General features: G+C 46.3%; 1 protein-coding gene across 1 annotated transcript in view; it reads right to left on the reverse strand.

Moving 5' to 3' along the window:
• Capn2 (calpain 2) overlaps positions 1-25485 on the reverse strand; it is a 52810-nt gene that overhangs the window by 18980 nt on the left and 8345 nt on the right. Inside the window, exons 3-8 of the mRNA XM_027934712.2 lie at positions 6165-6283; positions 5426-5559; positions 4192-4360; positions 2967-3050; positions 1099-1184; positions 69-143 (exon numbers count right to left, since the gene is read on the reverse strand). Of these exons, the coding sequence (XP_027790513.2) occupies positions 69-143; positions 1099-1184; positions 2967-3050; positions 4192-4360; positions 5426-5559; positions 6165-6283 (667 nt within the window). The remainder of the gene's footprint in view (positions 1-68; positions 144-1098; positions 1185-2966; positions 3051-4191; positions 4361-5425; positions 5560-6164; positions 6284-25485) is intronic.

Raw genomic sequence — 25485 nt, forward strand, 5'->3', positions numbered from 1 at the left:
TCCTGTGTTGTGTGCCCTTGGCATTTTCCAGTGATGAACTCTTTCCCCAAAACCTCTACTGATCTTACCAGAACTCCCCATCCTCATGCTGTCTGGTGAGCCTTTCCCTCACCTCTGGGTCTACAGTGTTCCAGTTTGGGCAGCTGGAAAACAAAGCAATGGGAGAGACCTGAGGAACAGATGTATGACAAGGACTTCTCCCCACGGCTCCCAGGTTGAGGAGCAGGGACACCCACTTTCACCCAGACCTCAGGAAGGGAGGAAGTAGCCCCCACCTGGCTCAGACACACCTGAGTACTGATAAAGCTCTCAGGGGAGTGGAGAACCCAGTGCAGGTATAAAGAAGGAAGCAGGGGGAGTTGTTCTGGAAGATGGGGTGAGGAGGAGTCTGGAAACGAACACAGCCCATCAGAAGGTAGGGAAGGGGCCCTGGCTGCCCAAACTGAGATGGGCCTGGTAGCTCTTCTAGGGGCAACTGAAAAACCAACAAGGAGCTCCTCATTTCGGCCTCTGCAGATGATCTGGAAGGAATTCTTGGCAGGTGTCTCTCTGCCAAGGTCAAGGTTGCCTGGGGCAAGTTGGAGAAAAGGAGGAAGAACTGGAGGTGCCAGGCTGGGGAGGAGCAGGGAGAACTGGGAGAGAGGCTCAACTGAGCATTGACTTCATATAGTTGAACGTCTAAGAGGCCTTCCAGGAAGCCCTGGAGATTAACAGAGGGTTGTCTCTATGGTCTCAGCACAAAGTTCAAGTCCTTGGAATAGAAGGACCAGTAGAACGAGATGTGCTTTCTTTCCCCCCTGAAGGCCCAATAGTAGGGTGAATTTGAGTGAGGGTAGGAATTAGCCACATTGTGAAAGAATTAGCATCACAGGAGCCCTTGGCCTGGAGAAAGGCACCCAGGCTGCTGGGGACAGTGTCCTGGTATAGTCACTCTTCAAAGGGCATCTGTGCACAGGCCCTGCCTTCTTAATGTGGCCCGTGCTCCTTGAGTCTATTTCCCAGCGCAGTGCATGGGGTCTTCAAATCTCCGTGTCTCAGCAGGGCCTCCTAGCAGGATGCACACCCCCCCCCAGAACCCCCAACCCTACACCTCCTCACTTGTCATTCCACTTCCCGGTCCACTCCACTTCTCCCCAAGGATTTCGGATTCGGATCAGTTTCTGTAGGCTTCCTGCACTTTCAACCTGAAGGATCAGATGAGAGAGGAAGGAAAGGTTGAGTGCCAGCTAGACCTGGAGGGATGCAGACCCAAAGCTCCTACAGACCCTCAGGCTCTTGGCCTGAGCCAAGGAGGTTGTTTGTGAGGGAGGATCATCAAAGGTAGAAGGTGTTGACCCCCAGGTCCCTCATGCTCTCCAAATTTAGAAAATGGAAATTAAAGCTCCAGAATCCTGCTCCTGGAGAATGGGGCCCTTTAATTTTTGTTGTCAACCTGAGGCACAAACACACTTGTTCTAGGGTCTGGGTTGGCACATTCCAGCAAAACCTGTTTAGCCAACTGGAAAAGGATGCACTTTTCTCACAGGTGTTCAAAGAAACTTTAACACTTATTGAGAAAGAACATGGAGGGAAACAAGCAGACGCAGCATGTGAATCTTTTTGCTTTGTTTTGAGACAGAGGCTCACAATGTTGCCCAGACTGCCCTCAAACTCCTCGGTTTAAGCAATCCATGGGCCTCAGCCTCCTATGTAGTTGGGACTACAGGTGAGACAACATACCCAGCTAGTGTGTGACTCTTGATCGAGTCCTGGATCCGGGCTGTGGTGGGGAATTTTTTACTAGAAATTTTTAGGGCATTTTGGGCAACTGGGAAAAGTGTAACTAATCTAATCATCTAATATATTAGATGATGTTATTGAATTAATGTTTAATTTCTTGGTCATGTCAGTAGTGGGCTCATGTAAGAGGATTCCTTATTAATAGGAGATAAATGCTGATGTATTTGTAAGTAAAGTGTCATGACCTCTGCAAGTTACTTGCAACTGGCTTAGGAAAAAAAAAAGTCCACACACATTGAGAAAAAAGATGTGGCCAAAATGCTAGTGATTGTTGAGTCTAGGGGCGTAAAGTTTGGATGTTTATTATACCATTCCTTCAACTTTTCTGTAGACTTGAAAAATTTCAGCACATTAAAGATGGAGGGAAGTTAAAAAAAAATCAAAGTTAGGGGGCTGGAGGTGTAGTTCATGAGCTGTGTGCTTGGTGCAAGACCCTGGGTTTAATCCCCAGTGCTAGGAAAAGAAGGGAGGAAGAGAGGAGAGGAAAGGGAAGAGATAAAGGAAAAGAAAGAAAGGAAGGAAGACGAAAGAAAGAAAGAAAGAGAAGTTAAAGATTATTGAACATGCACAAGACCTTGGGTCAGGTCATTAACAGTGAACTTGGGTGGCTCAGTTGTGTTTATAGTAACAATAGTATGAACAGCAAGGACAGCCACTTATATAGTGTGTCAGGCACTGTCTTAGCACTTTACATATATTAATTTGAATCACCACCACCATCTTCCAGTGGGTATTGTTATTATTTCCATTTCCATTGAAGAAAAGACGGAGTTTAAGTAATTTGCCCAGGTCATGCAGTTGGCAGGAGGCAGAGTCTCGCTTGAACTTGGACAGCAGTGTTGTTGAACAAATGTGAGAGCGTTTAAAAGGGTATAAAACACTCTACGGATGCAAAGTGCTAGTTTTTTGTTTGCATCTTTTTTTCTTTCTTTGTTTTCTACACTGGCCTGGAGAATGAGGTTCTCACGAACTAAAGGAAGAATGAGTGGAGCAGCGGCCAGCAGGGGGCAGCATGGCACGTCGCTGGCAAGGGCGGGGTCAGGGAATATCCTTGTCCCGACTGAACTTCAAGAATACCAGGCCTGTGCAAACGCGGGGGCCCCACCCAAGGGAACCACTGGCCAAAATGCACCTGTGGCCACTGAGTAGGGAGTACAGGCGCCTTGCCCCTCGGCGCAGGACGTTACCTCTTCGGCTCCGGTGACAGAGTATGCGTGTCCCTTCACGAGCTTCTGATACGTGATGGCCTCGGAATCCGCGGCGCTGGTGATCTGCAAACACCGACAATCAGCTGCTGCTGCACCCGTGCTGCCTCCTTTCATCTCTCCCCCCCCCCCCCCCTTCTATACTACCGGCCCGAAACCTATGACAACAGGGACGGAGGCCAAGGGAGGAGGCGCAGAGCTGCGCTACCCACATCTGGAGGACCGCCCCCCCCCGGCCCCGCCAGGAACTATCAGAGAAGGAGACCTGCGACCATCTGTGAGGGCGAGCGCGTGCATTCACGTGTGAATGGTGCATTCACAGATTTCTGTAAACTGAGGAGGGCGCAAAAGGGCCACCCTGGAGAGAGGGCCTGTGGTGGCATCATGGCTCAGGTCAGCCAGCATCGCTGACCCAGATGCTTTGATCCCCCATGCTCCCAGATCTAGCCCAGCCCAACTACATGGTTTAAATACTATGGCGGTTTTTTCTCTCCTGTGTTCAAATTCACTTCTCTTGTATTAGAAAGTCCTTGAGGTAATTCCTTTCCCATCTATTCTGATGAAGGTTGTTAATTTTGTCTTGGTTAATAGGAAGAAAGACTGAGAACAGAGAGGGTATTTTGGGGTCTGACAGATTTTGGTGCCAAGAGTCAGGGCTTCTTATCTGCATCCATAGAGGGGACCAGGATCTCCAATGGGTCAGGGCTTGGGTGTTGGGCACAGCTTTTGTCTGGATTCTCCTGGGGACAGCACATCCACCCACCTCCCCATCCACTGGTGAGGTTTGCCAGCAAGGCTATTAAGAGGAAACAGTTCTTTCCTGTGCCCTCTGAAGTCTTCCTACAGTACCATCAGCCCTGGAGCAGAGAGAAGGAAGGCTTTTGGGCTCTGGGTGCAGCCAGAGAGGGCAGGAAGCTCTCAGGGACCCTGTGGTTTGGGGATGGAGGTGAGAAAGTGAAATGAAGAGCAGGGTGAGAAAGGGAAGTGGGCTGGGGAGGTAAGGGCTGGAGGCACCATCACTCCATCAACTGCACATCAGAAAGTCTGGCTGTTGCTAGCAACCCCTGTCTTCCTGATGATGAGAAACATGGTAGACAGGGATACATTAATGTTGTATGGGGCAGTGGGTTTTCTTGGGCACTGTTGGGACCTCTCTTCAGCCAGAGCAGACTCGGGAATGAGTTTAGGGAAGGAGGACTAAACTTACATCAATAGAGCATCCAAGGAGGGAACCCTTCTGCAGAGCCTTCTGGATGATCTTGAACAAGTTGGGAGGGGCCTTCTTTAACTCATACCATTCAGCAATGCCTCCTGTGAAGTCCTCAAAGCCCTCAGTGGTGGCACCTCCCGAGAGCGCTTCATAGCACCCGTTGATCCTACAGGAAGGGAAGAGACGCTATCCCTCATCCCTCAGAATGCCACCCCACTTGTACTCTGACATGACCCCCTCCCACATTTGTTTGATGCTCATGGGACCCTCTGCTCTCATTCTTCTTGGTTTCGTCTCCAACTTCAGTGTCCGGCTATCATCTCCACAGTCAGTATTTCTCTGGTACTTTGTGAAGTATTTTGAAAATCTCACAGAACCCGAGTTGGCAGGACCTTACTGATGATCTGATCCAGCCTCCCATATTGATTCTTTCTGTATCTTGAAGGGAAAGGGGAGGTCTGCTAATGGGCTGTTTGGCATTTAGAGCTTAAAAATGACAACAATTCAATAATGAAAGCATCTTCCTGGAGAAACAGGCAGTGGGTCTGTGTGGGCTTATTGCTCCTGACTACCCATGCTGGAGTCTGGTGGCTTCTCTAACTCCAGTACTTAAGCTCTGGGACTTAGAAGCATTGCTCAGACTCAGGTTCCATCAGCAGAACCCAGCCCCCTCTTTCCCAGCATGAGGCTGAAAGGAACAGAGATCTACTTGCTCTCTTCAGCCTGTGCAGTATAGCCATGCTGAGGCCCTTTTGGGGAGGGCTGAGTACCGGTCAAACTTGACTTTGGGCAAGCTGGATGGGAAGCAGCTGGGAGGAGTATGGAAAACCACTTCAAATCAGCCACACCATTAGTCTGGGCAAATTTCCACAATTTTCCTACTTTTGCAAAGGTAGTTTTGCCTACTGGCAAAACCTGCTATTTTTAGTTGACAAATACGTAATAGAATCTGTCAAGGAAACAAAGTTCCTTCTCAAGACCAGCACACTCAGCATCATGACTTGTTTCTGTGCATTTGGTTAAAAATGGCAACAGCTATCATTTGTCATTTTACCACGTGGCCTAGCACCCTGTGTGTTCATTATCTCCTTGAATTTAGAACCCAATTTGGGCCAAAGGAGTCCTTTTTATAGAAGAGAACGTCTACTCAAAACAGTCCTAAATAGCTCCTGTGTTTTGGAGGGCAATAGGGACAGGCCACAGGGTTTTGGGAGAGGGCATGGTCACTTACTTGGCATAGGCTTTCTCTAGCAGGGCGCTCCAGAACTCACTCCCCTCAGCTGAATGCACAAAGAGCAGCTCTCCATCCTTGGTGGGCAGCCTGTCGTCCACTACCACCTCCACCCACTCGCCATACTGCCAGAACTGCAGACAAGGGGAGGGAGGGAGAGGTGTGGGGTGGGCTGAAGGAGGAGCTGGTAGCAGCACTGGGATCCCTAAGCTCAGTTGCATCTGGCTTCCTGCTGCCCGGTCCCTTGCTGTAGGCTCCACAGCCAATCCCAGTAGGAGATGCCCCTTTCATTTCCTACTGCAGGGAAGTCCTCATGAAGTAAGCAAGGACTGATGGGCTTGTCCATCCCTCCAAATCCACACCCATCTCTTTAAAAATAGTATTTCTCATTAATCAATATAAAAGGGAAATAACTTTGACATTTTATCTCAAGCTCAGATAATAAATTTATATTTTTTAAAATTTGGGAATTACTTCCTGTATGCCCTGATGTACACCTCCTTGTAAAGTTTTTGGAGCTCTGCCTTCTGCCCCCGCCCCCATCCCCCAGCCATGGTCATCCTGGAAGGGTCCCATGTCATGAGCAGGTTGGGAGCTTCCTGCTCACTGTCACCTCTGTAAAGCAGTGCTGGTCTTTGGAGTCTGCTAACGTGATGGACAGGAGAATCCAGCCAAGCTAAGGGATCGTGACAAGCACTGGGACTTGGTAAAAAGAAGCCTAAGCCCATCATGAACTGACCTGGAAGCGGAAGATCCCTGCATAGTTCTCCTGGAAGCTCTGGTCTAGGGGGACGACTCGAGCCAGGATTTCTTCATTCAAGGTAAGGGAGGCGATGGCAGCCAGCAGCCAGCAGTCACCTGAGAACACAGTGCAAGGAGATCTTAACAGAGGCATCTCAGTACCTGGAAGAGGTTAAAAATCTGGTCCCCACCTCTGGGGGTTTGAAGCCTAAGATGACCTGCAAATAGAGGGAATGATATTTCAGACAGTCCTTATCTAAGGTCTGAGGGTTTGAGTACTAATTTGAGGGAAATGCTGAGGGTGAGATACTATTGGGTTGGCATTGGGTGGGGAGGGGAAAATTCATTCCCCCAAAGACTCGGAATCCTGTAATGGCTCCCCTGTCCTGGGAACCCAGCTCTGTGCCATGACTATGTGGAGTGAATGAAAAGAACTTGGCAGTAAGAGGTTTCTGCAAAAACAGGCTTTGAAGGGGAGTTTGAGTGAGAGTGTGTTGACAGATGGGAAAGGGTCAAATGTTGCATGTCTCCTGGGAGGAGGGTTCGGAGACAAGGCAAGAGAACATGCCCTTGCCTAAAATTTTCCATGACAATTATAGGAAATAGCCTCAAATGAATTTAATTCATTGTTCGATCTATTTTTGTTGATAGGTTTATTAGAAATGTTAGTGAAGTTTACTGAATTTTTTGACTTCTGGTTGACTCCTTAGTACACTCAAGGCTCCTGAACTAGACCATCCTATTGATGTGTAGATAGACTGTATATAACTCTTTGTGGTCTGGATATGACAGATCCATGGCACATGGAGACGTGTTCCTCCCTAAGTCGTCAATAACCAAAGGAAGTCAAACAAATCCTCTTTAAATTAGGTGGGTGGTGCAGGGCTGTGGGTTCACCTGTACTTTTCCATTGAGCAACTGTTTGCTGCCCTCCTGGTAACCCTGAGAGCCTGTCCTCCCTACCTTTTCAATCTGCAAGGTTTTGGTAGCACTAACTCTGTTCCCAATTCCAGAGGAGACCTGAGGCAATCTATGCAGCACATTTGCCTGGCTTCAGTGGATGGGTCAGGAATGTGCTGTGACCCAGCCAGAGCAGATGATGTGCCAGGAGAGTTTCCTGGGGCTTCCGGGAGACTGGGCAGGTGACTTTTTCTGCATTGAATCTTTGAAGATGTACATTATGCTGCTGTTGAAGCTACTTCTGTGGTGGGGAGCAGCCTGTCTGCATAGGAGGCCAGTGCAGAACAGGAGCTGAGAGATGGAGAGAGAGAGACAGCAGGTCCCGGAAAACCACTTGAATCCCCGAATCAAGCTATACCTGAAGTCAGACTGCCTTGGACTTTTCAGTTATGTGAACTGATAGTTTCTCAGTTTCCTCATCTGGTATGCAGGGCTACAAGTTCCTGCTTCTCTACTGCTAGGAGACCTTGGGCAAACACCATTTTGTATTGAGCCCTTCCTATGTTCCGGTCAGTGTTCTAGGACCTTCAGGTTCATTATCCATTTATTCCTCACAACAGTTCTGAGGACACTATTATTTCTACCTCCATGTTAAAGCTGAGTATCACAAGCCTTAGAGAGTTTATGTGCATTGCAATTTAAACAGCTACAAATAAAAGTTTAAAAGGTATAGTTTTAAGGGCTGGAAGATCTAAGAAGCAAACTTTTAGGTCAGTGAGACCTTTATGTAAACAAAACTAAAAGCGCTCTGACATGTTGAGGATATGAAGCCTAGGGAGAAATTTAGCAGTGACTATTTTAAGCTCCAGCTAGGAGTAAGCACTTGAGGAGTCCCTGATTGGTAGTGATGGAAATCTACCTGGAGGGGCTTTTCTTGCCTAATTTCACAGTTGTGCCTTGTACGGACACAGTGATCAAGTAGACAGATGACCTTTAGGCCTTTTCTAAGCATCCAATGCTCTTCCACTCCAACCTTATCAAACTCTTCATCTCCAAGGACCAGTTCATCACGTGCCAGTCATTTCTAGGGCCATGAGACCCTACCCCCTTTTGGTCAGTTTATTCCTTTCCTCTACCATGGAATCTTTTCATGACATTAGTCCTTCCTTGGGAATCTGAAGATATCTGTTGACTGTTATTTTCATTTTCATTGAGCGTATTTGAATTTTCTAGGAATCTTGCAAACTGCTTAGATTTGAATCTATCTGGAACACACAGAGGGAAAAGGCTTGAGGGTAAAATGGGACCAAGCATAGGGATTCTGGTAACAGGAGTCCTGGACCAGTTATTCCCCCAGTTCCTGTGTAATTTCCTATTAAATCCATGAGCATCCTCCTAGGAGCTGCCTGGGTCCGTCTGAGTCCAGCCATGGATGGACCAATGTCCTTTTGTTCTATTCCCCTTGGTCCCAGGAATCAATGCTTTTGCATCACGCATGTATGGCAACACACAATCATGTCTGTGGGATGGTCACTTGCTTTTGCAATCTCACTGGTCATGGCTGACTGTGCTGCTATTCAAGGGATATGACTGACTGGATGCATGAAGGATTGGCTTCAGTAGTGGCACTATGTGTTTGTGTGTGTGTGTGTGTGTGTGTGTGTGAGAGAGAGAGAGAGAAAGAGAGAGAGAGAGAGAGAGAGAGAGAGAGAGAGAGAGAGAGAGATTTAGGCCAGGGCTCAGATTAGTTCTATGCCCCTATCAGATAAACTGCTTAACACCAGAACTTCAGATGTATTCTTGTCACATCCTGGAAACCAGTGGCCATGCTTTGTGGCTTTCAGTTTTCTTTCTTCATGTCCCAGAAGTATCTCTCCTGCCAACCCTGCTGGGAGTTAGGTCTCTCTCCTTCATCCCTTGCTAATTTGTCTCCTCCTAAAGGATTCCCATCCTTCTCATCCTAGAATGTTTTCTAGGGGATGAAACTGGATTTCTAGATTAAGTTACCTGCTTGAGGTCACATATCCTGGAAGGGGCAGAGCCAGGATCAGTACCTGGATCTCTTCACTTCTTGTCTTTCCACTAGCAAACATTAAAAAACCAACAAATCACTAATATTTTGTATATTTTAAAGTTGACAAAGAACATCTTACACATTTTGACCTTCACATGAATCTTGGGAGATTATTATCATTATCATAATCCCCTTTTCAAGATGAAGAAACTTACATTTAGGAAGTCTATAGATTAGATAATTGCAGGGTCTTGCATGTAAAAACTCTAAACCAGAATCTTGGATTTTGTTTAAGAATGATCCTGGCTAGCAATTTCTTTTGGTTAATAGTACCTGATTCCTGTAACTTAAGAAATCCAATATTAATAACCAACTGTTAATTCAAATTTAAAACTAAGGGTCACATATTAGAAGCTTCCTTAAGTCCTATACTTTAATAGCCCAATACTCTTGGTTCATTAACTAGTAAAACATGTCACCTATTCAATACAATGTAATTCACCCAAACATGACAATTTGTCATTGCACAGCTGAGACAATGGCATTAAGATCACAGCAAAGGCCAGAGGAAACAAGTTACATGCATTTTAGTCAAAATTTCAAAAAGTTTTTCATCTATTTTCCACACTCTGGAGTTAAGGGAGGCACAGAGGCCCACAAGAACTACATCTTGACTTCTAATAAGGGGGAGGCATTCAATCCTATTTTATGCTTGATTCTTTAGCTAGCTCATTCCCTTGCCCAATCAAAGCAAAACACTTTGAAGTTGAAAAGCTCATTACCTAGTGGATTCCTTTGATTTCTTTGAATATCTGCTCATAGGAGCTTCCTCAGTTGCAAGATCTGCATAGTGATGACAACAGTTTACATTCACAAAGGTTTACTCTGCACCAGGCCTTGGGCTAAAGGCTTCTCATGTATTACAACATGATCATCTCATTTCATTGTCACCAAACAGTCCAGGATAGGTAATTTTATCCTCTGTTTCGTAATTGAGGAAACTGGGGTTTAAGGGGGTTGAGTGGCTCACCCCAAGGCTTCAGTTAATGAGTGCCTGTTATGTTGGCCTGAGCATTAGAAGTGTTTAATGTATAACCCGCATGGTTTACTTTGCAAAGAGGCTGGTGTCAATTCTGAATTCACCTAATTCAAAGGACAGTGTCTAGGGACTTTTGTCCTTGAGAGGTGACCTGATTATGTTTCAGCATCTGCATAGTGTTTTTTCTCTCACTGGCCTCCTGCTCACTCCACCTGGATGGCCCATATCTACCAGGTTTCTCCCTGCAGCCACACCTGTTATATGACCTCATCAGCTTAGGGCCTCACACTGGCCTTCCCTGCTGAGGGTTCTCTAAAATAATTTATGGAAACACTTCTATTCTGAATAATCCTGTGGCAACTTGGCCCTGGAGAGGGACCCTAGTTGAAGTCCAGGGAATCTCTACATAGCAGAGCCTGTTTGGAGCAGTTACATCTGGGTTGGACAGAACAAGGCTAGCTAGTTTGGGAGGGGCCTGATAACTGGATTAACTCAAATACTTCATAAACCGCTTATGGCTCCAGCTGGTTTTAGCTCCAGGAAAGCCTCAGAGAGTGCCTTCAATGACTGAGGCCTCTCCTGGAATGTTGCCACATGGCTGGGGCTTGAAAGAGATTCTACAAAGGTTTTCACATATGAATCCCTAAAAGACTCTGGACGTTAACAGATAGGGCATTCCTCAGGCTCATTTATTTGGGTTCTGCTCTTCAATCACACAAGAATATACTGTGACAGAAGGGAGGGTGGGATGGCCACCCAGATCATGGCCCACCTCAGAGGACTGTCACTGAACAGTATTTTGCACAACAAAACCCCTACCCTCCTCTCCTGGTGGGCTTTCTAGTTATTATACAGGTACTCTGTTTATGCTGGGTTACCTGTTGACAACTTTTTGATCTCCAATTACACCATTTATCTCAAAGAAGAAACAATTATCTTGGGGACCTGAGTATTGGACCATGGTCAGATGGTATTGAGTGCCTGGTGGGTACCTTCTGCTTGCCTCTCTATGTCTATTGGACACCCTTCATTCTGCCCTCCTCAGTGGATCTCACAGGGCCCCAGCAACTCTAGTTCCTGGGTATGTGTGGTGGTGGGGGGGGGAGGTTAGCCAGTGGAGACCAAGCAAGGAAGGTAAGGTTAGGACCATGTCTTCCTTGGCTCCTTCTCTGAGTTTGGATCCAGCCAGTTGTGTTCCTTGACTGTAGGTCACAGCTTCCTCCAGGAGGCACTATATACAACCCACTCCCGGTTCTAGAATCCTGACAACTGCTCCCAACTCACAGTTCCAGGCCTCTTCTGAGAGGAGCTCAGCTCTGCTTCCTCCTTTGACTATAGAAGGCTCAAGATATAAGCTGCTTGTCTCTTAAGAGTGTTCAGAACTTCTCTGACTACTTGGGAGGCGCTGGTCAGCTGTCACCTTTATTAATTAACCCCAAGGGTGCAGCAAGCCTGCCTGGAGGAGCTTAGCCAATCACTTGCCCTATTTTATAAAGAAACCCATATATTTTGTTACAAATACTCATTACCATAAAAGTGCTTTTCCCTCTGAAATTACTCTATAAATTTAATGTGATCCCAATAAAAATAGGAATAGAATTTTTTAAAAGTTTTTTTTTTTAACTTGGCTGATTCTAAAGTTTATAAGAAAAATTTAAACATAAAGCATAACCAGAAAAAAAAAATCTAAAAGGGAAGGGAATCAAGCTCCATCAGATATTAAAACACATATAAAGATATGTAATTAAAATAGTGCAGAACTTGTACATGACTCTACAGATAGGTAAGTAACACAGAACACAAAGTCCAGAAGTAGTCCCAAATACTGAAGTTTAATAAAGATAAATTATTCACAAGTGAAACTAGAACTGAGTAGCCATCCAGAAAACAATCAAGCTATAGTTCAGTTTGTCATAAGGCTCAACTTAAAAAAAAAAAAAATATATATATATATTTTTAACATAATACTCTATTTATTTTTTATGTGGTGCTGAGGATCAAAATCACACAAGCTATGCAAGTGCGCTACTACTGAGCTACAACTGCAGCTGCCAGGCTTAATTCTTGATGAGTAATATTTATATATAAGCATTTAATATTATCTATTATAAATATATTTATATGTATATTATAAACTATAAATATGGTAAATCTAGAAACTTATTTATATGTTTACTATCTACATGTTTATTTATATCATACTTGATTCATATTTTAGTATGATGATATTTAATATAAACATTATATTTACAGAAGACCATAAAAATCCTAGAAGAGACAGTGAGAAAATTCTATTACAATCTCAGAGTAGAGATTGTACCTAAAGATTGTAATCTGGAAGCCACAGATTTAAAAATGATAAGTTAATAATATTTAAATAAATTTAACTACATTAAGGTAAAAAAATACATCATAAAGCCACAATAAACAAAGTCAAAGTAGAAAAAAATAACACAGAAATATCTGTTATTCAGATCCTAGGCCAAAGGTAAAATTTTCTGGCAGATAAAGAAGAAAAGGCCACATCCAATAGAAAACTAGGCAAAGATATAAACAGAGTTAATGGAAAAAGAAAAAAATTACAAATACACATCCTTACTCATCATAGAAGAGATGTAACATAGAACTATACTGAGATATCATTTTTTTTTTAATCTTTCAGATTGGGAAATTTAAAAAGTGTGATTCAGGGCTGGGGTGTAGCTCAGTAGGGGAGCCCTTGCCTAACATATGTGAGGCTCTGGGTTCCATATCCAATATTGCAAGGAAAAAAAAATTTTGATTTCCTAAGGAGGCTGCAGGGAAATAAACACTCTCATAACCCATCAGTGAATGCAGAGATCGGGGCAATCTTTATAAAGGCCATCTAATAATATCATCAGTGTGCTCAGCAGCCATCTCCAGTGATCTTCCCTCCAGACACACTCACATGAGAAATGGTGTGTGCAATGCAACACTGCTTGTAATAGCAAGATTGGGGACAGCCTAAATGCCCATTCAGAGGGGACTGCTGAAATAAATTATGGCTCATCTTTACAATGAAATGCAGCCATAAAACAGAGCAAAGGTGCTGTTGAATGAAATCATCTCCAAGAGATGGTAAGCAAAACAAAGCAAGATACAGAACAGTATGTATAACAAAAAGAACAAAAAAAAAGGGGGGGAAATGAAAAAAAAAATAGGAAAAGGAAAAAGAAAAAAATGCTGGAACACAGTTACCTTTGGTAACTCAAATCTGTACACTCTGAAGTTATTTTTGGATGATCTGTTATATAAAAGAGCAATATGTACCCTGCATGCATAGATTATGGTCTTATTATCATAAAAGTTAGTCTGTTGCCATTGATAAGACTATTGAGATTATATCAGTCTTGTAGTTAAAAAGAATAGCTTAACATTAGATATTCTAAAATGAAAATTACTTTTTGGCAGAAGTTTTCCATAATAGTTGGTCTATACTGAGATGACAACAAATGACCAATCAACTGGTTTACCCCAGTATCCCTCCAAAGTGTGTTCTATAGAAATCAGTTCCTAAAGAAGTTAACAGGTATTCCTTGAGAAAACTTTATGTGTTATGACAAAATAAGTTCGGGAAAGGCAAAGCTAACCAGGTGGAATATGGAGACTTCTTTCAATACATTCACATGGTGACGTTCCCTGAGATGGGTGGAGGGGAGCAGGGCATAAAATAAATGCCTTCTTGGACTCTGGAACTTGTTATTGACATCTCACATGGCCAGTGCCCCATTGAGTCCACTGGAAATGCTGGATCACTTAGGGTACATTGTGTATCTGGCTCACCCTGTCAGATTCCCCAGAAAGCTAAACTGCTCAGAATCAGATATTCCCACTTGCACCACCCTAGATGCTTCTGACAGTATCTATGCCTTTTGTTTTCTCTCTCCGCTCTTTTTTATTTTTTGAGACAAGGTCTTGCTAAATTGCTGCGGATGACCTTGAACTTGTGATCTTCCTGTCTCAACCTCCCAGGTCGATGGGATTACAGGTATGTGCTACCTCGACTGGCACCCTCTTTTTTCTGAATTGTCTTTTCTTTAGAACTGGATGCTTTTCTTTTCTTTACATGGTTGTTTTGTGTTGCTTGGTTGGTTTGGGCCTTGCATTCCCTTTGAATGAGACGAGGCCCATGTAAACAGGAATTCTGCCTCCGTCACCATATAGCTCTGACTCACTATCTCTTGTCTGATTTTTTCATCCTGGGATCCTGATGCTGGCATTCATCTGTCCAGTGTCTTGGACATACGCAGGGTCAGAGCAGGGTCACTGTAGATATTTATCATCGACTGGACAGAATTTGTGCCTTCCCAGGGGAGGAAGTTTGGTGTCAGTGATATCTCTTTTAGCAGGCCTCTGCTGGATGTAGCCATGGTTAAAAGAAGCCAACCCTGCCTGGAGGTTCCGCAGTCCCCCAGTCAAGGTGCTGGCAGCAGCTGGACAGAATTGGCCATTCCTTCACTAAGACTGCCCCACCCGAGATGAGCTGTCCTGGAAGACCCTGGAGCTGAGGGGCTGGGAGGACTGTCAGTGTTCCACCAACCTTGTGCTTGTCAAGCAGGGGCTGCCTATTATAGCACAGGATTCAGGGGCCTCCTGTCCAACAACATCTAGTCTTAGTTTCTATAACAGGGAAAAAAACAAACAAAAACAAAACAAAACAAAAAAAACAAGCCTCTCTCTCAACATTCAGGATAAGACTTGGGCTGCAAATACTGTGGAAAGTGAACCCTTGGATTTAAAACCTCAGGGTTTCAGGGAGAAGATGAGAGAGGCAAGGTTCTGGGAATGCGGAACCTGTGTGGTTGGAAGGAAATTACCCAGAGGAGGGGGTCCAGAGTCTCAAAGCCAGGCTTGCTCATTTATCTTTTGCTAAGGTCAGCACCGAGATTCCCTGTCTTCCCCATTGGGATCTCCAGGATCCCCATGAAGGGCAAGTCTGGCTGGGGGCTGGGTTCATGCTTGTTCTCCTGAAGCACTGATCTTGCTGGCTGTCTATGGCTTCTGACTTCATCCATCATCTTCTCTGACACTGGTTTGCCTCCGGGCACCAGGAGACACCTGCCCCTACTCCACCCTCTCCGGGTTCCTCAAGTTCTAGGACTTTGGCTGCCCTCTCCCTCCCCTGTGGCTGGCTTTGTTTCCCGCCAAGCCACTTGGGATCTCCCTTCCTGGTACCTTCCTCTCCGGGGCTGAGTCCGCCCTTTCCACATTGTCTTAGGCACCTCTCTGCTGCATTGTGCTGAGCCAATCAGATAGGCAGACTGTCCTTAACATCATGGATTGAGAACCTTGGACACTTGGTGTGCAGAACAGCCAGGCCAGACAGTGCTAGACGGTGAGGGTTCCAAGTAAGTGGGGCTGATGTGCTCACTCCTGGACTTTGGCTGGCCCCCATCATTACTAGGCACTGGGTAAATGGCTTCAAGGGCACCCCACAGGCACCCCATGTCCACTCCGGACCTTCAGGTGACCCCCCCCCCAAACCAGAATGGAGCTCAGTGGAAAGACCTCTGAGCTAGACCTAGGAAGCCTGACTAGATGTGGGTGGGAATGAAAACTGGATTTGTGGCCAGAAGACCTGGATTTGGGTCCTGATCCTACTGTTTAGGATTATGTGAACTTGGTTATATTTCTTAATTTCTCTGACCTGTGTTTCTCAGCTGTGGAAGAGGGATAATGACAGGGCACATCCTCAGAAGGTTACTAGGATCAGATGCAAAAGCGGATCTGGAAGCCCAAATATTTTGTGCACATTTTGCCTGTATGCAAATATATGCATTTTTCTAGGGGAAGGAGTCAGGTTTCTTTCTTCATCCTACTCCAAAAGATTACGAAATGCTACAGTCAGAACATGGAGTTCAAGTCTTGGCTCTGACTTGGGGACATTACTCAGTTTCCTTATATATAACATGAATTTAATACTAATAATCTGCCTTCCCCAGGAGAGAAATAAACGGGAGAAAATATATAAAGTACTTAAAATAGTGTTTGTAAGCATTTTCTGTTTTTATTTTCATTATGTGCAAACCTTGCCACATTTGGCAGTGTTGTACTGAAAAGGGTGTGGCTAGTGAGGGGTGGAGAGGGGTGTGGCTGAGGAGGGAGTGAGGAGGGAGGGTGGGGGGAAGGATGGGACCCCTGAGAGACAGAGCATATGTTTCATCTTCCTGAGCCTCTAAAAACTTTCAGAAAAAAAAAGGGATAGGGTTCAAATGAGGAAATAAAGGTACAGAATGAGTCCTGATGAGATCTTGGGTACAAATATATTTATTCAAGACCCAGAAGTACCACTGCAGGGTGGTGGCCCCAATTGGACCCAGAGCTCCCGCTGGGACTATGGAGCTCCCCCTTTTCTTCCATCCAGTGTTCTTCTCCACCTGGGGTGAAGCAAGCTTTATAGTCCTTTGTTTGCTTTGCCCATCACAGAACACAAGGCAAGAGGGGACTTTAGGAGCCAACCCCTCCTTTTGAGTCTGTAGTCATGAGCACCATTCTCTCCCTAGGCCTCTGGGTTGTGGGTGCTCCCAAGGAACCATTACTGTCTTCCTGTCTAAGGCAGGAGAGCATCCCAGTCTTGATTTCTCCATTTATTCAACAACTATTTACTGACATTTTCTCTGGCCTACTCTGAGGCACCTGCTGAGACCACCTGAGCCACATTTGCACAAGGACAAGTCCAGGGAGTGCCCTCCAAATCCAAACTTCCCCTACCCCTGCTAATTTGTTTGGCGAAGGCGGTCTAAGTAGAGTTTGGGATGTTAAGACAGCACAGCTGCCCCCTCCTTGCAGGGTCACTCAGGCTACCTGGATGAAAGGACTAATTGTCTCCAGCTGGGCTGGCCCTCTTGGGGCTCTGCTGTGAGCACCCCTTCCCTCTGCACCTAGGCTCACAAACAGGACCCTGGTAACCCAAGGCGTGCCCAGACCCTCCCCTGAGGACAGAGCTCTCTTATGAATGGCTTCTTTAAGCTCCAGGGCCCTCTTCTGAAAAGAGAAATTCATCCAGGGCCATGTCAGTAAATTTCCAGAGCTGCACTCCCCCTCCCCCCACCCCACCTCCGCATCCTGAAGCAATTCTGTGTACAGGCTGCGGCCACCTGGGCCACTGCAGGGAGCAGGACAGGGCTGGGTTACTCAGATTTGCGGCTGCTTGGTGGGTTTTCCCGGGGGTGGGGGGATGATACTTGTTTTCTTCTTTCCCTTCCTCTGTGGCTGTCTTTCCTTCCCAAACAGGAAAGCAAAGAAGAGTTGGGAGGCCCTACAGGGAATCCAGGACATGCTAGGCTTCTGATTCAGCCATCCTTGTCACAGCTTTGTCCCACTAGAGCACAATGACCTGTTGACAGTCCCAGTGGAATGGAAGTTCTTCAAGGACAGGGGTGGTGTCTGGCCATCTATTGATTCAACCTCACCAGCCACAGTTAAGTAACAGTCCCCATGTCTGCAGAGGGGAGCTTGTGTTTGGTGAAGTAAGACACAGCCACACACACACACACACACACACACACACACACACACACACACACGCTGAACCTAAGAAGCTACTCATCTTGGAGAATACAGATGGGAAACCAAGCCAGTGCCAGCTGTGTCACTCCCAGAAGCCCTCCACCTGCCTCTGCACTCAAGATTCCCTCTCTCCTCTGTGGCCAGACTCTGTCCTTCCTCCTGTCCACTCAGGTTGGGTATCTCTTCTTCCTCCAATCTAGTCTCAAGCTCCTCGTCTGCTCATCCGCTCCTCCATGACAGCCCCATCCAGGCAGCTAGCTCAGAGCCAGTGGGGGTCAGGCATGGAAACTCGATTACAGAATTGGGGTGGGGAGCTGGGACTGGACGAGGTGGGCGGAAGCATTTTCAGGGAGACGGACGGTCAAGGATGCAGACACCAAAGGCTTGAGGAAGGGACACGGACAGGACAGGCAGGCAATATGGGCTGCTGGGTGGGTAGAGAGGGCTGAGGCTGGAGAGTTTAGGGTGGACATCTAGGGCTGCAGCTTTGAAATCTGAACTAACCCTGGAGGGCATTTAAGCTAAGGTTCCTTCTTACCCTTTCCTTCCAGAAAGCACTTGCTTTCTCCTTGCTGGGGAAGTGCGCTCTGCTCCCTTACCAGGGCCATCGAAGGCCCTCCCCCCACCTCTCTCCTTAGTCATCCTTGGGGACTCATCCTTTGGACGCCCCTCTTAACCTCTTGCTGTTCCCCTTTCATGTCCTTATGGTAAGGGTCACCACATCCCAGCTGACTCCTATCAAAGCATGATCACCTCTTACATTTAGTTCATCTACTTTATCATTTGCTTCTACCACTTCCATCAGCTACCTGAGGACGAAGCTTTTGGCAGCAATGAATTAAAGACAAAATGAATTTAAGACAGGGAGACACCTACAGCAAGAATCTAGGAGAGAATTAAGGCCTGCCCTGGGATAATGGGGAAATAGGAGAACAAGGAGGTTTAGGGACATATTGAGAACCCAAAACAGAAAGGACTGCTTGGATGTGGGGATGGAAGGCTGCAGAAAGAATCTTTATGTATAGAGGTTATTTTATCTTGTTTTACTGAAGCTCCCAGTCCAGAGCTTTTTCTATGCCAGGAACCCAGTAATCTGGCTGACTGGAAGCAGAGAGGCAGAGGCTGGCCTGTGCAGTCAGGGCCCCTGGGTGTCTCAGAGATGGGTGAATGGAGTCCAGAGGCTGCCAAATCAGCCCAGCTAGAGTCCCCGGCCACCTGGCACATTGGGAAGACCTGAAAACACCCTCAAACCCTGACAGGCTGGTACCCTAGCTGTCTTGGGTCTCCACTGGTAAAGGGCAAAAAGGAGGAGAAACCATGGTATCTTCTAAAATGGCAGCAAAAAATATCTCTAGCCTTACATGCTCTTCCAGAACCTTGTACACCCCATCAAGGGGTGGACCTCTGCTCCCTCCCCTTGAACCCCGGTGAGCTTTTCTTCTATCTTAATGAACAGGATTTGGCAGAAGCAATGCTATGTGACTTATGGGGCTGGGTTATAAAAGATGACACAGTTTCCTGGCTCCCTCTTGAGACATACATCATTGTGTGAAGTTCAGCCACTTTCATCCCCCCAACACTAGAGAGACCACATAAGAGACAGAGGCCCTCGAGACCCCAGTTGATCCAGCCTTCAGCCCTCACATCAGACATGTGGGCAAGAGGGGGCTTTCAGATGACTCCATCCATGTCTTCATCTGACTTCACCACCTGAGGGACCCTGGGGGAGTCACCTCACTCAGCCCAGTCATCCTTCAGAACCACAAAAAAGAATGATCAAATGACTCACTCTCATTGTTCATTTTGGGGAGGTGGGATATACCAGCTACAGGTACAAAGATGTCCCTGAGCTCTGTGCCTGGAGTGTGAAATTTGATGCATGCCAGAAGCAGGAAGATGGCTCTGCTGAGCAAGCCTTCACCTCTAGGTATGCCAGCAAGAGAATCAAGCCAACACTGAGATGCCTGTGTCAGGATGCCTAGGACGCCTGCTCTGCAGCCCCCAGGGCACCCTGGACCTGAGATGTGCTCCACACTCTCCCGAGGTGTGGTTTGGAAGGGTGCCTGGGCCAGGATACCAAGGAGACAGACAGGTCTGCCGGGAAAAATGAGAGAGTCCTCCAGGAAGTAGGGAGGGCCCCCTCTCCTCCTTTGGGATCCTCCCAGGGCTGTGGAAGCTTGGCATTCCTCTCCCACATGCTCAGATATCCCAAGGATTCTGCCCCGCCCCTGCCTGCTCAGTGTTCTGCCTGCAATGTTTACTCATCTCTGGGGCCATGCTCCACCGAAGCGAGATGGCAGGTAAGGATTCCATTGGGATCCTTTTCGGTTGGCCACTCCAGTGCACCAGGCTCCCAAATGTCATTCTGTGCTTTGCTGTCCAGTGACCTCCCTGGGACTTTATGTTTCCACATCTCTCTCTCTTTGTTCCCTCTCCACCAGTGGTTCCCAACGGAGGGCATTCCCAATCTTCCTCCACTGGGGACATTTGTCAATGTCTGGAGACATTTTTGATTGTCACACACTGAGAGGAGCTACTGGCATTAGTGGGTAGAAGCCAAGGGATGCTGCTGAACATCTTACAATATACAGGACATCCCTTCCCCCCGGAAGAATTACCCACCCCAAATGTCAATTGTGCAAAGCTGAGAATCCGGGCCCTGGCTTCAATCTTGCTTGTCTCATTTCTGTTGTGCTTTGTTTTTTGCTTTCCTTGCTGATGGCTGGATAAAAGATGAACAGACCAAGACACTGAAGGCTGCTTCTGGCTACATTTTACTCTTCGGAGACAACAGTATTTTAAGTCCCCAGCAGACCTGTCACCCTGCCTGAAAAGGAGGGAAGGGACAAAGGTCTCCGGGTCCTAAGTAGCCCAGGAAGGGAGAATCTCTGCTCTCAGGCAGCTGTGGGTCTTATCTTTAGAAGGAGAAGGAACCCTTGAAGGGCCAACTTAGGACCATCTGGAGCTGATCAGAAGGGGATTCTCAAGAGGAGACACACCCGGCCCAGTGCCAGGCCTGTGGCAGGGTGACAGGGTGACATGAGTCATAATGGGCCAGTCCTCTTGTTACTCATTTCACAGCCTGACAGCAGCCCAGAGAAGAATACCCCAAACCACAGTTCCCCACACATGTCTAATCACTTGTCATTTACATCATGGTTGGAAGAAAGAGAGGTGCAAACCCTTTGCTTCACTCTCATTCCCACTTCTGCAGGAGGGGAGGCCCTAAAACGCAAGACTGGAAGGAGACAGCGATGCTGGGGCATAACATTCCCACTTTGGATTTTGGTAGCAACTCTGGAAGCCTGATGAGTCCCCTTCCTTTCTCAGCCACACCCTGGAACAAGAGGACACACCTGTTGAAGTCTCATCTTTGTGCCCTTGTTCCCTGCAGCTCTGACCCTGATGGACCATTGCTCCCATGGTCACTAGCTGATACCACAGTATTTATGTCCTAGTACCCCAGAGAGGTGGATCCTCATGCACCATGGCTGCCTGCTCACCCTTTTCTTCCTATGGTCCTGCTGCCCCCCAACCAGAACCATGGGAGAAGGGAGAAGGGGAAACCCTACCCTGTGTTGCAGATCCTGTCCCCAAATCCCACTTTTCAGGAACTCTCTTTCCTCACCTCTTGGAGGAACCAGAAGGACAACATCTGTTTTTCTTGCTTCTTCATATTCACAGTGTTGAGCTAAAGGTAAAAAGTCTCACTGGGGCCAGGGACAGAAAAATGCAAGAAAAACAACCACCTGAGGGTTGGCCCACCAAGATTTTCTCACTCGTATTCCAATGCCCAGAGAGATGGAGGAGCCGCCCCAGAGCCCCTGGGTTCCCAGGACCCCTTTCAGTCATGTAGTCTTAAGATGTGCCCCTTGTGGGAAAAGGGAAAAGGACTCAAGCATCATCTTCCATTTCACAGATGGGTATGTGGGAGCTTGTGGTTGAAAATCACCGGACACTAGAGGCAAGTGCCTGTGTGGGGAGAGGAAAGAGTCCAGGTCATGTGGCACTAATGGCCTCTGGCCTCAGTCTCTCCTACTTTGAACTTCATGTGCATTACTTCATCTTCACTGTCCTCTGAGGTAGGCACTATTATTACCCCCATTTTATAAATGAGAAAACTCAGGCTTGACAAAGATAATGGTTCAATCAAAGTAGCAGAGCCAGTATGTGGCAGAACTAAGAGACCAGGGTCTAACTGCTGGATACCCAAGTCCTTGCTCTTGCCCCTGATGTTTACAAATGTTTTCTATGTATATGTATCCTGCTTGGCTCTGTTGTAAGGACCTTTCCAACCCTAAGAGTGGGATGGGAAGATCACAGACTCATGGGGAGCAGGCAGGAGCCCCGCCCGAAACACCCTTGTTACCTGTGATTTCATAGAGGAGCTCTATTCTACCACCCTACTCCCAAAGCTCCAACTGTTGGCTGTGCTGTCCAGTGCAGCAGCCACAGGGCACATGTGGCTATGTACATATAAATTAAACAATTTACAAATCAATCCCTCAGTTGCATTAGTCATATTTCAGTTGCTCAACAACCACATGTGGCTAGTGGCTGCCATATTGGGCAATGCAGATAGATATTTTCATCATTGCTAAAATCACTACTGAACAGTGCTGGTCTAGCTTGTCTCACTGTATACTCGCTGGCCAACCAGAGGCAGTGTTGACCACGTTCTCCTGGGGCTCCATTGTAGAGTTGTTGGCCAGGACCAAGCAGATATCATGGAACACACAGATCTTCATTTCTGAAATCCCAGGTGGGGATCTCTCTCTGGCTGATACTGCTGGGGACTGATGCTGAACAAGGATCCATGGACCTTGGAGTGGAGCTAATATTGCTTATAAACAAACCTCAGTCAGCCTAAGGCAGGTGTGTAGGGTGGTGAGTGGAGGGTCGGAGATTTTAGAGTTACAGAAAGTCCTAAGTAGTGAGCTTTAGGAAAATCTGATCCAACCCTCTTAGAAATGAGACAACAGGGGTGTGGCCTGGCTCCTGGCCACTGGCAGCTAGTGGAAAAGCTGAGGGAGCACCCAGCCTAGGGAAAAGTCACATTCTGATCCACAGGCCTATGGGAGCAGGCAGGAGCCTGGAAATACCCTTGTTACCTGTGATTTCATGGGGGAGCTCTGTCCTACCACCCTACTCCAAAGCCAAGGACACATCTGTCCTGTAGGCATTGGGATGAGGCTGTTGCCGTGAGATCTGACAGTCAAGGCTGGGGCCAGCCAGGACAGGACAGGGACTTGCAAGTAAAATAGCAGGGTTAACAGCTCATCCCTGCCCTGTTCATGAGTGAGCTTAGATACGGCAGCCTCAGGGGAGAAAAGCTGCAAAAGAGAATTTACAACAGAAGAGAGGAGAGGAAAAGGTGACTCAGGGACACTTACATCCGCCCCAGGAGGTGGGGGGGGGGGGGGTTGCAGCTGGGAGTGAGTGTGTTGTGAGGGCCGAGGGCTGGTGATGATGATTTTTTTTTCAAATGTTTATTCTTAAGTTTTAGGTGGACACAGTATCTTTATTTTACATTTATGTAGTTCTGAGGATCGAACACAGGGCCTCATGCATGCTAGGCAAGCACTCTACCACTGAGCCGCAACCCCAGCCCAATGTGATGATTATTTTTAAGAAAGAAAACAATGGATTTACTTTCTCCATCAAACCAGCCGACCCCTATGGTCTAGTCTTCTTTTTTAACTACATGCATTTTTGTTTTCTTTAACTGCACCTCCAAATCTGAACAGAGGGGCATCCTACAAAGTCCCTGGCCAGTACTCAAGGTCATCAAAACAAGAAGACTGAGAAATTGTCACAACCAAGAAGGGTCCAGGGAGACATGACAAAGACATGTAATGTGGTATCCTGGAGTGGAGGGGACCCTGGGACAGCAAAAGGACATAAAAAAAAAAAAAACAAACAAAACTAAGGAAATCTAAAAAAGTATGGACTTGAATGGTAATGTATTGATACTGGTTCATCAACTGGAGCAAGGGAGCAATACAAATGTGAAATGTTAATAGCAGGGGAAGCTGGGTATGGAGTACATGGAATTTTCTGTACTGACATATCATTGTTTATTTTTTAAAAAATAAATCTAAAACTATTCTAAAAGAATGAAGTTAAGCTTGTTAAAATTATTAAGGGAACCAATTATAAAGGTAAATTTAAAATTTATCATTTTAAAATTATTTAAAAGAGTCAGAAATTCAACTTCTAAAACCAAAGCATGCGCATCTGCCCCATTTATGTTTATTTTCTCCCCATATATTTCTTATTTTTAATTTAAAAAATTTTTTTGTAGTTATAGATGGACAGCATGCCTTTATTTTATTTGTTTATTTTTATGCAGTGCTAAGGATCAAACCCAGTGCCTCACACATGCTAGGCAAGTGCTCTGCCACTGAGCTACAGCCCCAGCCTTCCCCATTTATCTTTCTGCCCTTTTGAGTGCTACTACCTGTGTACACCCCAGGTTTGCCTTCTGCCACCTTGATACTTCCTTCCTTGGATTTTTGAGCTTTTCAAAGGCTTTGGCTCCCAGCCCAACTTATTTCCTGTTTCTCCTTTTTCCTTTTCTCCTCCACCCTCTTTCTCTTTTATGATTTGGCAAAAGGACTTTTCACATAGTTGGACTCAGTAACAATCTATGATCCCTTGAATTGGCTCAGGACTCTACAGTAAGCCAAGTGTGTTTGCCTGTATCAATCTCACTTTTCTCCAGCTCTGGGAAGGAAAGCTTTTCGATATAGGTGACTTTCCATGGGGTTATGCCCTCATAAGCCCAGTGTAACTTGAAAATGTCCTGAGTCAAAAGACATTTAATATTTTTTAATGTATCGGTCAAAATAGTAAATTATGTTAAAAACAATGCATGTAATAAACCTAACTTACTAAACACCATAGTTTAGTCTAGCCTACCTTAAGTATGTTCTGAGCCCCTTAAGTGTGCTCAGAGCTGACAGTTGGGCAAAGTCATCAAACACAAAGCCTGTTTTAGGACAAAGTGTTACACACCTCTTGGTTTGTTGTTGTTGTTGTTTGGCACTGGGGTTTGAACCCAGGAGCATCCAACCTCTGAGCCACATGCCTGGCCCTTTTTATATTTTACTTAGAGACAGGGTTTCACAAAGTTGCTTAGGGCCTTGCTAAATTGCTGAGGCTGGCCTTGAACTTGCAATCCTCCTGCCTTCTGGCCTTGAACTTTCTCCTCCGTGCCACTGGGATTACAGGCATGCTTGGCCACCATGCGTGGCACACCTCATGTGTTTTAGTGAATCAAGTTCACTGTAGGACACTGTGGGGGGTGTGTCCCCTCAGGATTGTGTAGTTGGCCGGGAGTTGCAGCTTGCTGTTACTACCAGGGTCAAGAGAGTCTCGTGCCGCACACATCACTACTCAGGAAAAGATCAAAATTCAAAGTACTGTTTCTGAATGGGTATTGTTTTCACACCACAGTAAAGCTGAAAATGGTAAGCTTGACTATTTTAAGACAGAGACTTCTATATTCCTATTATATAAAAGAATAAATGAGGCTCAGAAAGGTTAGGTAACCTGCCCAGAGTCACACACAGGCTCATAAGGAGCAAGACTGGAAACTTCACCATCTGTCTGGCTCCTTCCACCTCTCTGCACAGCTGGGCTGTAGAGAGGGGCACCCTGTGGCCAAATACTTTCCTGTAGTTGTTCTGGGAGTCCAGGTCATTCCTGGGGTTGGTTAACAGGGTGACTCAAACTCTGAGGGACCCAGAGAAAGGCTACGCTGTTCCAACAGCTGTGACAGTACTGTCAGCCTTGGTCTCTTTCCCAGGCAGATAGAGGCCTGCTGGGCACAGT

Source organism: Marmota flaviventris, chromosome 12, assembly GCF_047511675.1.
Source record: "Marmota flaviventris isolate mMarFla1 chromosome 12, mMarFla1.hap1, whole genome shotgun sequence".
In the NCBI taxonomy this organism is placed as follows: domain Eukaryota; kingdom Metazoa; phylum Chordata; class Mammalia; order Rodentia; family Sciuridae; genus Marmota; species Marmota flaviventris.